The sequence below is a fragment of the Asterias rubens genome, chromosome 17, assembly GCF_902459465.1.
Source record: "Asterias rubens chromosome 17, eAstRub1.3, whole genome shotgun sequence".
Classification (NCBI taxonomy): Eukaryota; Metazoa; Echinodermata; class Asteroidea; order Forcipulatida; family Asteriidae; genus Asterias; species Asterias rubens.
Genome location: NC_047078.1, coordinates 8,566,327 through 8,584,852, shown reverse-complemented (window position 1 = coordinate 8,584,852; position 18,526 = coordinate 8,566,327). Strand labels below are relative to the sequence as shown.

Genomic DNA, 18,526 nt, shown 5'->3' with positions numbered 1-18,526 from the left:
CGGATTAGAGCATACTGAAAGATAAATATTTATATTGTTAACGTTGGCAGGAGTCTGGTTGTACACATCTTTCGATAACAGTTTTCATACTTTTGGATAACCTCGACAGCCCATGTCCTACTCAGGCCTGTATGCTTCGTTTTTCAAAACGCAAGGGCACCAAGGCATTTTCTCCTTGGTAAAGGGCACCCTATGAGGAAACATCAGGCCTACCAACTTGTATTCATTGTTTATATGGCCATGTCCGAAATGGATACTTCGGCAGACGCACTGATCTTCAATGACATTCCCAGCCATATCACGTTGGGCCCCCTGCCCCCTTTCAGTGTGACTGAGGTTCTCGTTGCCATTCTTCTGTGTTCCAGTCAACATTGAGCGGGGGAACGGGTGAGAGAATGATTATGGCCAGTTGGAAGTGTACATGGGATGGTTTTATGTAGCGTTAGGAATAGGTGGCCCAAGCATTTTGGCCGTGTGATATCAAACAGCAACGACTCTGCAAGGTTTTAAACGGCCATTTAAGAACAAGTAACTACTCTTTTATTCCCATTCATCAATGACTTTTTGGTTAAAAGGAGTAACGAATTAGAAACTGTGTAAAACTTATCCGTTTCCGACATGCTTGAGCTCTGTACGTTCATGTGTTGCATTGTCATGAATGACTGAGACAACCATTTTCAGATCTGTTCTTGCACGTATAGTCTTGCTTCAAGACATTCTCGTGTTCCTATAACACTCGGCGCGGCCAACTCACCGACAGCGCCCGCTTCGCCCGTAACAAGAAAGGTCTTGTACCAAGACTAGCACGTAGTATCCGAAAACAACCGGTTATAAACAACGCTCCAGCTGGTCATTAACAGTTTAAACACCTCCATGTGATGCGCTCTCCACCAATAGGAATAGCGAAACTATCTGAGGTATTTATGAGTAAACAATTTAGTATTTCTCTTATTTTTATTGTGTGTGTTAAGGTGCTTACTTGGAGTTCTTAATTCTGACGTCTGCCGAGCTTTTCGACTTAAAGAGCAAGTCATTCGTCAGTGAGCTCGTGCCAGGGCAGGAATACACGCAGGATGTTGGGAGTATGGGGGGATTCGGTGAAGTCTTCAATAGTTGTGTATCTTTCTCGGAGAAGATGCATAAACTTGAGTTACGTCAGGAGGAGACCGCTCTGCTGTTTGCTATCTCTATAATGACGCCAGGTGAGTCAAGACATTAATAATGATTATAATAGTGACGATGACTACAGCAAGCTAGTCGAAACGTTGAGACTAATTTAAGAACTGACTCCGCGGTAGACCAGTTAAACACGATCCTATAAGCTAAAGAAGTAGTCCCAGCCTATTTTCTATACCATCCGCCCGGGTAAAAGTTAAAAAAGCAGGACAGTTCTTTTCAGAACTGTGAGAAGTCTCCCGAACCCTTGAACATCTTCTCCACGGTAGTAGAATAAAGCAAGACAGTTCTAAAAGAACAACTTTTTCCTGGCAAGTAGATACACACATGGTGTAACCGCAAACCAAATATAATATACATTGATACCTCACCATGCAATGCCTCAAATCCTATAATAGTGTGCAGTTTTTATACAGCGCAAAAATTGCCGACGGACGTGACTGATATTTCCGACCGTCTGCGGCTGCTAGCGGACTGGTCGGCAACAATTGACGGCTACACATGATGATTGGCGGCAAATTTAAAATTGCAGTTCTCAGCTTAAAGTAGCTTGCCGTACCCCCTATTCATCATATTCATAGTGTGAGCTAGCCTTAAGATGTGATGCATTGGCAGGCGGTTTGATGAATCGTGCATATTCGTAAAAAGCTATGATTGGTTGAGAGTCACTTTTCCATTGTTTGACATCAAAGTTGGTGGTCATTGATGTCAGGTGCAATCCATCTATCATGTCTATTAGAGATCAACTATCCATTTCCTGACTCTGTAATTATCACCATAGCAACACCACACTCATTCTCGATTATTACCTTGTTGCCTTGACAACAGATCGTCCTGACGTCCAAGACATTACTTCCATCTCATCCGAGCAGCAGATATTGGTCGAGGCCCTACAGACTTGTCTGAAACACAATCACCCGGACAAAACCAACTTATTTCCTAAGGTATGTTTAAAACCTCCTCGTTTCGATACCCAGGTTTGGTTTTCTCAAAGCATTAAGCGCACTGGGCACTATTGGTAATTGCTCAAATTAATTGTTAGCCTGAAAACGTACTTGGTAACGAAAATGGAGAACTGTTTATAGTATAAAACATTGTGAGAAACTGCTCCCTCTGAAGAAACATGGTTTTTTGAGAAAGAGGTAATTTCTCACTCAAATGTTAGGCCTGAAGCCTTTTATTAGGCATCTCATCAAGGCACACAAATTTGTGCAAAAAGGGTATTTTTTCTTTCATTATTCTCTTGCAACTTTGATGACCAATCCAGGTTTTTTAATACATATGTTGAGATACACATGGTGAGGATGCTCATCTTGGACAATTTACCAAAGGTGTCCAGTGCCTTTAAGACACTTTAAGATCCGGAAAGTGCAGTATAATGTGTTTTTTCCCCACTTATTTGATGGTTGTGAAAGAGTCGTTGAGGGTTATTGACTTTGTACTTTTTCTTGAATGGGCTTGCCACGACTGTCTTGCCATTAGGAATATTATTAATAGCGAACTTGGCCTCTTTATTGAAAGGGTTTGGATACCTTTTGTAGGTTAAGTGTTCGGCCATGACATGAATCCCTACTCACTGTGAATGAAGATGTATCAAATTCAATTTACCTGTAGAAGTTTTAGCTTTTTTAAAGGCAGTGGACACTATTGGTAATTGTCAAAATCCAGTCTTCTAACTTGATGTACCTCAACATGTACATAAAAATAACAAACCTGTGAAAGTTTGAGTTTGATTGGCCGTCGGAGTTACGTGATAACTATGAAGAAAAAAACACCCTTGTCACACATGGTCACACGAAGTTGTGTACTTTCAGATGTGTCCACTGCCTTTGAAAGTGGTCAAGTCTTATGAGAAAAAGAGAAAAACACAGGGGATATTATTATTAACTCTACTGCCACTGAGTTGATGTTATTTATTAGGAAGGAAGTTGCCAATGTTCAAGGCACTGGACACTATTGGTAGTTGTCAAAGACCAGTCTTCTCACTTGGTGTATCTCAACATATGCATAAAATAACAAACCTGTGAAAATTTGAGCTCAATTGGTTATGAGATTTGCGAGAGAATAATGGGGAAAAAAAGGCCCTCGTTGCACAAGTTGTGTGCTTTGAGATGCTTGATTTTGAGACCTACATATCAAATTCGGAGGTCTTGAAAGCAAATTCAAATATTTTAGTGAGAAATGACTTCCTTCTCAAAAACTACGTTACTTCAGAGGGAGCCGTTTCTCACAATACTATCAACAGCTCTCAAGTAAGGTTTTAGGCTAATAATTATCCAGTGCCTTTAAGTAAAATAGATTTTGGCATTTCAATATCAAAACATTTTTGTCGTTGAAAATTTCACCCCTGTTGGACTGCTTGTTTCTCCATACTGATTTCTGACAAACAACCCATTTACAATGTAGCTTGACTGATTTTTAGAGTAGGTCAAATTAAAAATAAAATATGTTTAGTGTTGATGCCTTTTTGAAAAAAAGGCTACTTGGCTATTTTTCAAAATTGATTGTTTTCATCTTAGATCGTTAAAATGTATCCCTTTTTGTAGCGCCATGCTTTTTTGAAAATTGGCCCCCCCCCCCCAACATATTTTTTAAAGACAACCAGCTTGACTAATTTTCAGATTGTGTTCATATGAGACCGTTAGAAAAAATCGGCCTCTTAAAAGGAAGCAAGCGGGAACGCTAAACATGTTTCTATTTTTATGTGACCTTAAATGGTGTTATTGCAATGCCTCAAATCTTACATGATTTATACCTTTGTTGCATCAACAGACCATAATGCTGCTGACGGACGTCCGAGACCTCACCGAGAAATACATGGAGGACATTATGAACCTAAAGCTGCAGGGAAAAGAGATTCTCCCACTACTCTGTGAAATGTTTAATTTATGATTAGATAGTCATCATCGGACGGAAGTCAATCTCGCCCCTACCTCAAGTCTATTCGACATCTCAACTGAAGTCTTAAAGGCACTGGACACTATTGATAAATACTCAAAATAATTATTAGCAAAAAACCTTACTTGGTAACGAGTAATTGGGAGAGGTTGATAGTATAAAACATTGTGAGAAACGGCTCCCTCTGATGAAGTGACATACTTTTTGAGGAAAAATGATTTTCCACGAATTTGATTTCAAGACCTCAGATTTAGAATTTGAGGTCTCAAAATCAAGCATCTGAAAGCACACAACTGCGTGTGACCGTGGTGGCACAAGGGTGTTTTTTCTTTCATTCTTTCGCAACTTCAACGACCAACTGACATGATTGATGAGCTCTAGTGGACACTATTGGTAATTACTCAAAATAATTTTGATCATAAAGACTGACTTGCCCAGGGCTGAGGTTTGTCAAAGCATTAAAGATTCATCTTAAAGGCACTGGACACTATTGGTAATTGCTCAAAATAATTGACAGCATGGACTTACTTCAGTGAAGAGCTGTTGGTAGTATACAAAAAAAAACATTGTGAGAAATGGCTCCCTCTGAAGTACGTGTACTACGTCGCAACTGAGAAAGAGGTAATATAATTGTGACTTGTATCTCATAGAGGACCAGATTTAGAAAAAAAATTCATAATGAGTCACACAAATTGCAAAAGTTTGTTTTATTGTTGATTCTTGTTTATTGGGTGGTTATTGATGACATATCCAAAATCGGACAAGAGATTCAAGCTAGAAGTGACCTAATTTGCATATTTAAATTAGGGGGTAATTAGCAATCTTTAAGGTCAATTATCTCTAAAACTATTCATTTTATGAACAAGGTTTGTGTTAGAGGTGAATAGAAATCTGACCTTTAGAATCTAAAAAACATATTTGTATACTCGATTGACCCTTTCCAAATAACTAGGTCAAAGGTCAAGGGGTTAAACATGCGTTTAATTGCTTTTTCCACTCAAATGCATTTGCATGGCATAGCATGGCATATCATGACAGTGTAATAAATACCATGAATGAATTATATTCGGGTTGAAAGATTCCCCCTGTACCAATTGACCTCTATCAACGACATTCAATGAAATAAAATTCACTCAAATGACCTTTTTAACCAGCTGAGTCAAAGGTCAAGGTGTCAACTTCATATGTGTTTCAAAAACCGATCAGAGCTGGATTGTTCTCCCTTTTCTCTGGTAGCAAACCTTCACCCCCTCCCCCCAGATCATCAGGTTTCCATGTACATTGTCGTTGTACACTTTGGTCTGCATGTAAACCCTGTATACCTTGAATCATCAAATGTTGGGTGTGGTTATTTGGTTGTGACACTTTGAGATTCTTTGCAACCATGTTGAGTGGCCGCAAATCAAGGTTTATTCTGACTTTGGCTGAAGATTTACTACGTCATTGTGGTTTCTTTTAGGTGTTTGTAAAAACTGCAGCAGGGGTGGCCTGATATAGTTTCATTATGCCGATGTATATTATAGTTAAGTAGGATTTGAAACTTTGCATGGTGGAAGTAAGATATAGAAAAGTTTGCGGTAACACCATGTAATAACAATCTCTCAATGAGTTGGGGTGGTTCTGAAAAGAACCGTTGGATTAACTCGACGTTTCGATCAGTATGCTCTGATCGTCTTCTCCCAGAAGACGATCAGAGCATACTGATCGAAACGTCGAGTTAATCCAACGGTTCTTTTCAGAACCACCCCAACTCATTGAGAGATTGTTATTACATGGTGTTACCGCAAACTTTTCTATATATATTATAGTTCTCTGTCTGTACGTTTGTCCCTGTGTCCATGGCAAACGTTGAAGAAAACAGCCACCATACATAGACGATAGACACACTTGATGCGATGCCTGATGTCATAGAGATGGATATTTTTTTGAAATCCCTATCTAGGTACTCAATAGTGATTGCCGTCTCTGCCATATCTTACTTCATTGTTCTAGACTGATTTGGCTTGTTGCTTTGTCGTAGCTACTCAGCTTCTCCATCTCTGTTTCTATCTGAGTCAGGCATCGTCAGCAGCAACTTTGTTCGTTGTGTATTCCTCACCCATCCCGCTCTCCACGTGTGCTTAGACCACGCTCTTTAGGTATTAGTGTTAGTTGCCTCCCCGGTTGCCTCAACCATTGTTGCCTCCCCACTGTTGCCTCCGCCGTTATTGTGTCGACCCCCCCAGCCCCTTGTTGTTGCATCCCCAGTTGTTTGGTCCTAAATTGTTGCCTCCCCCATTGTCTGCCTCTCCCGCCAGTGCCTCCTCAGTTGTTGACTCCCCTGATGTTGCCTCCTCTGATTGTCTCCCCTTTTGTTGCCTCCCGTTGCCTACCCTGTTGTTGCCTCCCCTATTTTTGCCTCCCGACGTGTCCCCAGCTGGTACCTCCTCAGGTGTTGCCTCCCCCCGCTGGTTCATCCTCCTCTCTGATGCCTCCCATTGTTACCTCCCAACCTGTGCCTCCCTAGTTGTTGCCCCCCTGTTGTTGCCCGCCTGTTGTTGCCTCCCTGGTGTTGTTGCCTCGATCCGCTGTTGTTGCCCCTCATTGTTGCCTCTCCAGCTGGTACCTTTCTAGGTGTTGTCCCACCCCCTGTTTCTCCCGACTTGTGCCTCCCTTGTTGCTGCCTCTACCATTGATGCCTCATTTAACTTCCTCAGAGCACTGTTAACTATACTGTTTTTGTGGGGTCATCTTCTTCACAAGAATTGTATCATGTAGAGCACCATCCACCATACACTTTCCCACTGAGCATAAAAGTTGACCGTGTTTACCAGCATAGGTCCTCTCTACTACCGTCAATGGTTATTTTGCTCATACTTAAAAACTACCTTGGAGGTTATTAGAGAAGCTATCGCCCCGGTGTTTGCTTGACATCCTTATAAATGTAGCTGAGCTTCATCACAGGATTCTCTTACAACTTGCTGAGTTCCATGACAAACCAAACATAAAATTCAAGTACTTTGCAAAATTTTCTGATACACTCCAGTCTGCACATGCGGATGCTAAATCGCTATGAAACAAGCTTTGCTGTTTAGGGCGCATCGCAACTAAGTGGTCAAATTATATTTGCTGACCTTTGACCTTTGACCTAGATGATGACTATATAGGTCATTTGGGACAGGGTGGAATCATTCAACCTAAATAATTCAATAATTATTTATTACACTGTCATGGTACCACATACAATGCATTTGAGTAGAATGGTAGAGAAAACCACTTAAACGCATGTTTGACCCCTTGACCTTTGACCTAGTTATTTGGAAAGGGTCAATCGAGTGTACAAATATGTTTTTTAGATTCTAAAGATTAGGTTTCTATTCACCTCTAACACAAACCTTATCAATAAAATGAATAGTTTTAGAGACAATTGACCTTAAAGATTGATAATTACCACCTAATTTAAATATGCAAATTAGGTCACTTCTGGCTTGAATCTCTTGTCCGATTTTGGATATGTCATCAATAATCACCCAATAAACAAGAATCAACAATAAAACAAACTTTTGCAATTAGTGTGACTCAATAGTCTAAATCTGGTGCTCTATCATTGGGAGATAGCATGTTGAGACATAGGCCTAGAGTTCAAAGAAAATCAAGATCAGGTTTTCAGTTAAAAAATATTTAATGTAAACCACAAGGGAAACTGACTGGGTAAATTTTGAAATGATTTTTTGGGTTGAACAAAGAATTGACTAGAGTGGAATTCGAACCAACAGCCTCTGGATTAACGTGCCGGCGCTCTACCAACTGAGCTATCTAGCCCTATGTTGGCGGTGTCCCTATTTTGTCAATATCTTTGTTCGGGGGTGTCAGTCAGAACGGTTGTATGGCTTCTGACTGGCACCCCCGAACAAAGATATTGACAAAATAGGGACACCGCCAACATAGTGCTAGATACATGTAGCTCAGTTGGTAGAGCGCCGGCACGTTAATCCGAAGGTCGTTGGTTCGAATCCTACTCCTATAGTCAATTTTTTTTTCAACCTCCCAAAAATATTTAACTTAAAATTTTTGGGTAAAACATGTAGGAGCAATTAATTGAACTTTTTTAAACATTGAGAAATCTGATGTCCCATATTGAATTTTCTTTTACACAAAATGGTTATCTTTTTGTATAGTGATTTTAGAATAGAAAGTTAATGTTAATATACTTCACTGAAATCATAAATTGTGTATTATTGTTAAGCACCAAGTGCACCAGTAGATAATAGATGTTTGCTTTTAATCTTTAAAAGATTTTAAAGAAAATTATATGGTCATTATATGTAAATAATCTGCTGTGGGTCCACACAGTTAAATTTTCTTGTAGCAACCAAATGAACTGCATGCACAAGGAAGATAACCTTCTATACATTATTTTTCTAATGATGTTTTATGCTCCTCAAGAAAACATAAATGTCTATATTGTATCTCCTGTGGAGATTGTTTTGGAACTGGTTGGGTTAGTAGATTTCGGTGTGCGACATGACTCGTAGCAAGGGTCAAAATTAAGTGTATGTTTATGGTAGTCAGCAGGGCTAGTAACCCAGAATTTTTAGTAGCCCATTTCACAAAGTCGATTTCACAAAGAGTTAGGACTAGTCCTAGGAGATATTGGGTGGCATGGTTGGCTTGTGCTCAAAGTGCTCGCCTTTCACCAAGGTTACCCCAGTTCGATTCCCGGCCAGGGCCATAAAATGTAAGTTGATTTGTGCGTTGGTTCTCTGCTGTGCCACATAGGTTTTCCAGACCATCCAGTTTCCTCCCAGTTTCCTGATCTCTGCTGTGCTCTTTGGTCATAATTGCATGCCTGCTTCTCGAACACAATATAGCCCAATTCAGCTCTTAGCTGCGAGGAAGGATGAGTATAGCCCCCAAAATTATATTATTATTATATTGAAAACTTAAGGTTAGTCCTAACTCGAGATAAGACTAATGTAGTCTAACATGTAACTCTTTGTGAAATCCACTCCAAAGAGATTTTGGTAGCCTGTAAAACACATTACGTCTCGAGTCACGGCACAAATTTCTCACCGACAGTATTTCATTTAACAATACCATCAGCACCGCTCATTGTTGTTTGTGATGTTGATTGTTGCATTATATTTCAACTAGCCCACCTGGCTATCAAACTGGAAAAATGAGTAGCCCGGCTGTAAATCTGGTAGTCTCAGGCTAGCAGGCTATGTCCATTTTCGACCCCTGCTAAGACGTTTGGATAAAACTTGAACAAAGTTCCAGGCTTGAATTTTTTGTGGCTGAATCATTAATAAAGAGGCGTTGTTTCGTATATTACAAGGTGTGGATTGGAACCACAAACTTACAAAGTATTATGAATTAAGTTATCATGAACGGCATTGGAGCTACGCACAGTTGTAGATTTGTCTAATTAATATAATTGGTAAGTTTATACGGGCATTAAATGTTTACAGATATTTGTATTGGGTTCGAACAACACTCCATCGAAAAGTAATTTTTAACGGTAAAATGTCAAAATAAATATTTTTGTTGTTGAAATTTAGGACGGTTAATTGTCAATTTTATCCATCTTATCTTTCGTGATCATGCTGATATAAGGAATTTTTTTTAAGGATTTTTTTTTTACAACAAAACTTCTAGATGGCGTTGAGTATGTAAATAACACCTTCAAGTTTGTTTTTGTGTTAAGCTCTTTGAAATTTTGGTAACATTAAGAAATTTCCATTTTGTTATTTTATTTTGTTTACATTTTTATTTTTTCATTAAAGCCATTGGACCCTTTCGGTACAGAAAAAAAAAAAGTTCACAGATTTACAAATAATTTACAGGGTTTACAGAAGGTAATGGTGAAAGACTTTTCTTGAAATATTAGTCCATGAAATGCTTTACATTCTGAGAAAACGGTAAAACAATATAAATTCTTGTTAGGGAGAATTACGAATTTGTTATAAACACATGTCATGACACGGCGAAACGCGCGAAAACAGGAGTGGGTTTTCCCGTTATTTTCTCCCGACTCCGATGTCCGAATGAGCCTAAATTTCCACAGGATTGTTATTTTATATATAAGTTGTGATACACGAAGTGTGGGACTTGGACAATACTGTTTACCGAAAGTGTATAATGGCTTTAAATAAACTTGGTTTTACATTTTAACAAAATCCAAACTTTCAACATTATAAATTTCAATCCAGCAGTGTGGCAAGTTGGTCTTGCAACTGTTCCAAATTCAACTCATAAACGACGCGCCCTTCAGGTGCTTTATTATTCAGTGAGATCCTCCCTTGCATAGAAGGTCTGTATGTTGTATGTACATGTAAGTTTTATGTCTTGCGCCTCAATCGGGTTAAGCCCTATTCACACGACAGTAATTCAACAGGGGTCCTTTGCTAAATTTTAGCATGGTTGTAAAACGTAGCAATATTTGACAAGATTCGTCAAGGGACCTTGGACAGAAGAAAATTGTACATTTTGTATTTGTACAACCATGCTACAATTTAGCAGGGGACCCATGCTTATTTGCTCTAATGTGAAAGGGGCTTTAGACCACTTGACGCACAGTGTTTTTGTACAGAACGATGATACCTCATATAAAGAATTGTATCTACATGTTCAACAGTTTTGTGAAATCCTGTTGGCAGTTTTATGTCAACAATAAACCATTTGGGTGTTAGATTTGAATGTTGAGATGGTACAATGATGTGCTTGATCACAAGTTACCATTTACATTTGAATTCCTCGGACTATTGAGACAGTTGCTTTATGCTGTCCCATATTTGCAATGCCTATTCTTGAATGATAACATCATCAATTTTATTGTGTGTTTATAAATATTTATTGAACCATGTATCGAGCACTGTAAATATCAACACATGTGAACAGGTTTTAAAAAATTGTGAATTATGAAAAACCTTTTGAAATTGTTTTGTCTTTTGTCAATGTATGCATACAATTAATTATGACATCAAGGTTTGCACATTTGTAATTTAAAAGTTGTTCAAATCCATTCATGAACATTTTTTAACTTGATTTGTTTTTGTCAATATAAGTACAAAATTAATTATGACATCATGGTTTGTGAATTTACATTTGAAAAAGTAATTCAAATCCATTTAAAAGGAAATCCCCACAATCTGATTGTAGCGATGACCACTCATTCAGGGCCAAATTTCATGCCTATGCTTATATCGTATGCAATGAATCGGCGCTTGCGGAAGCAGGGAATTCTTTGCTTATGTCAAGTGAATTTCATAGGTTAGGGGGGAAATTTGGCTTATGCGCATGGATATTGTCCATGTTACTTGGCATTCTAGGCCAACACAGCCAGCGCAGAAATCTGGCGCCAAGCAGAGCCATGAAATTGGGCCCTGATGATGTGCAGTCATCAGGGGTAGAGTCAAACTTTGGTAAGACCCTAAAATGAAATTGTGTAATCTTTATCTGAAAATATTATGTAAACACCAAGTTATCTACTTGCCAAGTAGAGTTTGTTAATGGGGTTTGAGGCATTGCATGGTGAGGTATCAATATATATTTGGTTTGCATTAAAGACACTGGACACTATTGGTAATTGTTAAAGACTAGCCTTCACAGTTGGTGTTTCTCAACATATGCACAAAATAACAAACCTGTGAAAATTTGAGCTCAATCGGTTGTCGAAGTTGCGAGAAAAAAACACCCTTGTTACACGAAGTTGTGTGCTTTCAGATGCTTGATTTTGAGATCTCAAATTCTAAACATGAGGTCTCGAAATCAAATTCATGGACAATTACTTCTTTCACGGAAACTATGTCACTTCAGAGGGAGCCGTTTCTCACAATGTTTTATACTATCAACCTCTCCCCAGTACTCGTTACCAATAAAGAATTTATGCTAATAATTATTTTGAGTAACTACCAATAGTGTCCACTGCCTTTAACACAATGTGTGTATCTACCTGGCAGGTAGAATATGACTTTCTGTAAACTTATCTTGGTAAGCCTGACTGAACTATCTGTCGACCAATAAGAATTATTGAATCTTCACAACTCACAAGCATGACAAGGTGGGTATTGAAAATTCAAATTTCTATGATGTCTGTTTATGAATGCTGCAGCCTTGGCGACTTGCGCGGCTACCGTTTATCTCGGGGAAACCATGCCGCCCCGACTACTACAAAAATAGTTGCGGCTACCTGTTTGGTGAACCAGTTGTGTTGCTTACAACTATTTATAACTAACTTGCGAAACACAATCAGACATCAGTGACACAATCCTTCAATCCTTTCAGAGTGAATCTTACTACATGTACATGTGTATAATTATTTTGTCGTCGGCAATCATTTACTGCAATGAATCTTGGAAATTAAAAATTAGTCACGACTAGCGTCAAAATCGCAATTAGTCAAGTAATAAGTTCCACTAGTCGCTCACGCCTAGTGTACTTATGTTACCTAGATTAACATTGATGGGTTTGAAGTTCTTTATGAACATAATATCGCATTTTTATTTATATATTTTTCTGTTTTCTTCGAAAGCAAACACTGTATTCATTTCAAACTTTCACTTATAACTTTTATTGTATCTTTAATGACAATGTTTCATGTTACAACATTTGTCAGGAAAACGAGCAAGAAATTCAGAATCCATTGTTACTTTGTCGTTTCAGATGAGAAAGATTGATTTATGTTCAGCAGAAACAGACCTTTTAAATAAAGGGTTGGTCTTAATTGTTAGGGCCATGTCAGATTTGCAATTGATTGATTTATGCTCAGCAGAAACAGACCTTTTAAATAAAGGGTTGGTCTTAATTGTTAGGGCCATGTCAGATTTGCAATTTACAAGCAACCACGCATACAGGCCTGGTTTATTCCATCCGACTGCAATTGGTTGCCTCCATAGAAAAACAAACCCGGAGAACGCTGAGCTTGACTACCCCATGCATCGTCTTTGGAGGTGGCTTATCGCACCTCGTGACATGCGAGCACAAAGACCAACACTACGTGGTTCCATTGGTCAATGACGTCTACTGGATGGTCTCAGAACAAAATTGCACGCACAATGTCCCACTCGGCATTCTTCGGGTCTTATTTCTATGGTTGCCTTTAAGTAAGCTGTAAAAATTGCTTGGTGCGACAAAGCCCTCACACCCCCACTGGTTGAAGCAAAAAGAAAAATCACTATAAGTGTAATGATATAACAAAAATGTATTGAAAGTTTCTTGCTTATGGGTGGTATTATTAAGAGTATATTATAAAATATTTATAAAATATATTTTTCAGAAAATACGACAAATTTTGTTGGTTTCTTAATGCGTCAGAAGAATGTTTTGTAATGGGCTTTTTTTGGGGTAAAATTTGTACTGTAACCACTATGGTAACGGTTGAAATATGGGTGTTTATGAATAAAATGAAATGTTATTATTAAGGCATGCCCACCTCATCTATTGCTGTTGTACGACGCATTCCTCGTTTAGTGCTTAGTAGTATTCTTGTTGGCGACGATTGCTTTGTTATTGTAGGCGATATGGCAACATGAATTACTGGAGAAGAGATATCCGTACCAGACAAACATTGTTCTAGATTAATAATAACTAATAAAACCAGCTCTTATATAGCGCAATTAAAACAAAAAATGATCAATGCGCTTTACACACAAACAATAGCAAATATAATACACTAGAATAAATAAGTTTTGAGGTTGCGTTTGAAAGCAAAAATTGTTGGAGAGGATCTTATGTTATGAGGTAATGTGTTCCAGAGAGTTGGCCCGAAAACACAGAACGATCCATCGCCTACCCGCCTGTTACTCTTTTGGATTGAAAGATGAGTAACGTCCCGGCTTGATCGCAGGCCTTCCCTAGATGGTACATGGGTGGCAATGCAGTCTTTCAGGTAGACAGGTGACGGATCATTCAGAGCTTTGTAGATGTAGAGTAGTGTTTTGAACTTGATCCTTTTGTCATTTGGCAGCCAGTGTAGAGAGTTTAACAGAGGAGATGTGGAATGACGATTGGTAGACTTGCCCAGTGCACTTATCAAAAGTGCAGGGGTTTGCTCAGGTTTCGTGGTTTGATTGTCTGCATATTAAGCCACAGCATCTGCTGTTATGTAAACAGGGAGTAGGTCTCATACTTCGAACCTAGTAGTCCCAAATACCTTGAAAGAAACTACTGAATGTTGAAGCGCCTCGAATGAGTGTCACCACTGAGTGACAGATATGAGCGATATATAAAGAAGCCATTATTATTACGTTGCTTTGTGAACACTGTTAGTAACTGAGGCATTTTGTGTGGCCATGCTTCACAAAGGAAATTGTTCAATGAGAATGCGTCCCAAATGATGACACGGTAGTAATGTGTATCTTCAATCCATCACAAACCATCTACATGTAGCACCCAAGAGAGAACAGTTGCACCATCGACGAGGTCCCTGAAAAAAATTACCAATCAAATAAAATTTAGGATAATTAAGTGAAAGATAATGTACAGCCGTCAATTTCACAAAAAGTTAGGACTCGTCTTATCTCGTGTTAGGACGAGTAAATTGTCCTAACTTAGGATTAATCTTAAGGTCTGCATGCTACAGTGCAGGGTTGGGACTCGTCCTAAGTTGTAAGATCAATCTTAAGTTACGAAGAGTTTTGTGAAATCGACGGCAGGATTGGTAGGTGAGGCCAGGAACTTCATCTTTGAACATGTTGAAAGGACAAGGCCGTTTTCATTTTGCAAAGGGCACTCTCATTGGAAAATCTTTAAGTCAATGGGAAACTTTTGAAGGGCACCAAGGCTAAGACCAGGGGCCAGGGAGGCCATGGCCTCTGTGGTCTGCATGTAATTCAAGGCCTGGTAGGTAGAGCTGACAAAATAGTCGCAGGGAGTATTCATGTTTTTGTTTGATCAACCATACATAAAATAACAAACCTGTGAATATTTGGGCTTAAAGGGTGTATGTAACTTTTGTAGGTCAAAAAACACAATGTCCACAGATTTACACTAAACTTACACAGTTTGAAGATAATGATAGTAGAAAACTTCCCTTGAAATATTACTTGCTGAGGTGCGGTAGTTTTTTGGAAATGAGTAAAACAATGTCATGAAAATTATTTTACAAACGTATTTTCATGACATTGTTTTACTCATTTCTCAAAAACTACAGCACCTCGGTAAGTAATAATTCAAGGGAAGCTTTCTACTATCATCTTCAAACCCTGTAGGTACCCAAATCCTTTAATCTGTTGTGTTAGTTTAGAGAAAATAGTGAAAACCAGTGTTCTCCCTTAACACTAACGGTGGTCAGCTGGCCAAATGGCAGTTAAATCACCCAGATTAGGAATGCGTTTTGGCGACCCCACCCAAGCCCAACAGAATCAACTTGTCGGCTACTAGTTGGTCTGAACAGGATCGACGCTTCGGTTCGTCCGGACACGCGAAAACGCTCAACAGATGACCAAAGTTTCTGGTAGGGGTCGCCAAAACGCACTCAAGATTTCACTCCAAGTGGTCTGGCTGGTTAAGATTGACCAGTAAAAAAGGCCTACTGACTAGTAAAATGACAAGCTAAACAAATGTTCCTGCTGGCCAGTGACTAAAAAAAGTTAAGGGCGAACCCTGAAAACCCATGCGCAATTTCAGAAAGACACAATTTTTTCTTAATTTTGGTTGTAACAACACATACATGTACCTACTTATTATTAAGTGATGACATCTCATGACCCCTGACCTGACCCCTGGGGGTCATGAAGGTTCTGCAAAGCGAGGTCTGTCCATTTTTCTTCTTGTTCTTTTATAGTCTCCGCTGACATACCATCATCTGCAAACACATCTGGAAGCTCAGCCTGTGGAGATGAATCAACAAAAATTAACTTAAATGAACTTGACTTGGCTTGTTTTTCATCAGAGAATTTTAGACTTCCCAGCTAGCTAAGTTTTTTCATTTTTAAATATCCTAAGTAGTCTTGGTTCAAGGCGCTCCTGTTGTTTATTATCTCACTACTCCTGCAACTTATTTCCATTGCTGAGACACCAATAGAGCGTGCTATCAACCACGAACCACCGTCATGCCCAGAACTACTATCATAGTGAGCGAACTTCCATAGACATTAATGCAAATACTCGGTATACGCTCTGTGGGCTTTGAATTAGGCGCATGACCAGCATGCACCTCATTCAACAGTAAGCGCTTGCACAATGGGTATTTGCCAAAAGGTCTATGATAGAAATCTATGGTGAGAGTCTTGAACCAAGGCTAGTTTTTTTAGATGAACAGCTGCTGGGACTCAAGCCTGGTTCATACTTCCCGCAAAAATGCAAAGGCGAATGCAATACAAATGTTGACGTCACAAATTCGCAATGAATAAATTGCAGCAGTTGAGTGGAGCTCAACTATCTTGCCAATTCACAGCCAAAACAGAGTTGTGTTGTTAAATTTGCATCTCATTCACATTCGCAGGAAGTACATGTACTGTATGAACCGGGCATTATGACTTGCCTGAGGTACAGCAATATCATCGTGTGGCAGTTTGTCTTTCCTCCACGCATCATCAACAATGTCTAGAAGACGTCCGTCTGGAACATACTCAGAATCCATCTCTTGCTCTAGGTCTTGTTGCGAGTCTAAGATAAAGGTAGAATAAAAAAAACGATCAGATATTAACTTGTCAAAAATCAAACAGTAACTTTGTTTTGAGGGTTAATATAAATCATACATGCACATGTATGATAGTCTTTAAGAAGTTGTGGTAATGCAACAAAATTAACTAACCAATTAATAACTGTTTTTGTTTACAGATTTTATTTTATTTGTATTTAAATTGAAGTAAATTCAAACAACCCCCAATACAAGGGAAAAAGTAGAGATTCCATTTTGGTATTTAAAAAAAATAAAGTTATTCATATTATTTACAACATGTAGCAATTTTTTTAGTTGGATCTATTTCAGCTCAAAATCAAAACCACACTGATGTCAGGCCCCGCCCTTCTCTTGAAGTTGTTGCATTGTTATTGTTGTTCATCAAACCTGCTGGAGCCTAGTATAAATTAACGTTCAACCATGGAGGTAGAAATGGTTCAACAAACCTTATTCAGAAAATTCAATAGATAATAAATAGAGAAAAGGCATTTCTATTTGCTTGACAACATCGCCTACAACAATCGTTCTATATATAATATACGCCAGGTTGTTCAAGTAAATGTGGCAGTGGAATAAGGAAGAATGAACTGCCAACAGAGGCAGCCAGCAGACCGCCCCCCCCCCCCCCCCCCAACATTCCAACAATCGTCACCGTGCAAATGTTGAACAATTGAAGAATGTAGTTTTGTAGTCTTTTGTAGATTGACAGATAATCATGTGCGACTGCGACACAGTGACATTCTTCCCCCATTGTTCTTTAATCACTGTATGCAGAAGAAATACCTCCCTTCCCTTAAAACTCTGCCATAGGAATTCCTGAAACTCCCAGTACACAATGGAGATCGAGACAAGAACACATTTCCAAGCATTTCAACTCCGGGCACCACGCAACTCATTCCGCTCTGCCCCGCCGTCCAAAGAGCGTAGGGAACGGCACAGAAACAACGTCAACGAAAGCCGCAATGAAAGCCTTCTTTATTTAGCCTTACGTCGGTGTGGATATCAAAGAGCCAAAAGAATACGACTTACCGAACAGAACGACTACAAGAAGTCACAACACTAAGGTAGGAGATGGGATTTTGCTCCCTTTTTGAAAAGTATTTTTGACAAAAACATTCGGAAATCGCACTTTATCAACCAGGGGAGTTTAGCGCCCTCAAGAGGCAAGTTATTGCTTTAGCCATTGCATTTCTTTGGAGGAAGACTACACAACTATTCCTTTTTGTTTGCGATTATAATTTAATTGTATACGATTGACATGTTGTAACAATTTATTGAGTTTCAAAGTTCAGTAGTTTTGTGTAATGTAATTGTTAATCATTATTTGCAGTTTTAGCATGTCCCCACACCTCCCCGATATTATTTTATGTAGTAAATAGCGCCACCGTTGAAACACGCCCCGAATTTGTTGAGTTGCTAATACTTTCTGGGACCTTGTTTGGCATGTTATTTGGACCCTCATTTCCTTTGAGTTGTTGTACGTACAGAGGAATAAATATTCTATTCCCCGTAGTTGTTGTGTTTTCTATTCTTCTTAGCCAAACTATAAATCATGAAATTTATAAAATAACAGCCCTGATCGCTGCTGTAAATACACGCCTCGAAAAAAAGACTACCATTTAATTCACTGGTAAACAGCGTAAGCTATTTCGTGACCAGATTTTGTGATGAAGTACCAGCTATTGTGTGTTCCCCCATAATTGATTGCGGACGTAGGAGTCGTAACAAATTCTTGTCTGATTGGTTGATCGATGCGCGGTTGTTTACAAAATCTTATTGGTCAGCAACGCAATACTTCCCGCGGTCTAAAAGCAGGTATAAAAACCGAAGAACACATTCCAGCCTTTA

General features: G+C 39.0%; 2 protein-coding genes across 3 annotated transcripts in view; one reads left to right on the top strand and one right to left on the bottom strand.

Moving 5' to 3' along the window:
* Positions 1-4,210, top strand: part of LOC117301320 (vitamin D3 receptor-like) — a 30,163-nt gene extending 25,953 nt beyond the window's left edge. For both annotated transcript variants that reach the window (XM_033785212.1, XM_033785213.1), the window contains exons 6-8: positions 972-1,202; positions 2,005-2,120; positions 3,949-4,210. In XM_033785212.1, coding sequence (XP_033641103.1) covers positions 972-1,202; positions 2,005-2,120; positions 3,949-4,068 — 467 coding nt within the window. In that variant the 3' untranslated portion in view covers positions 4,069-4,210. The remainder of the gene's footprint in view (positions 1-971; positions 1,203-2,004; positions 2,121-3,948) is intronic.
* Positions 4,211-12,606: 8,396 nt separating this feature from the next.
* LOC117301321 (anaphase-promoting complex subunit 13-like) lies at positions 12,607-17,828 on the bottom strand. Its single transcript, XM_033785214.1, has 4 exons — positions 17,708-17,828; positions 16,538-16,662; positions 15,735-15,884; positions 12,607-14,479 (listed from the first exon to the last, which is right to left on the bottom strand). The coding sequence occupies exons 2-3, from the start codon at positions 16,634-16,636 to the stop codon at positions 15,756-15,758; spliced, it is 228 nt and encodes a 75-aa protein (XP_033641105.1). The 5' UTR covers positions 16,637-16,662; positions 17,708-17,828; the 3' UTR covers positions 12,607-14,479; positions 15,735-15,755.
* Positions 17,829-18,526: the final 698 nt, after the last annotated feature.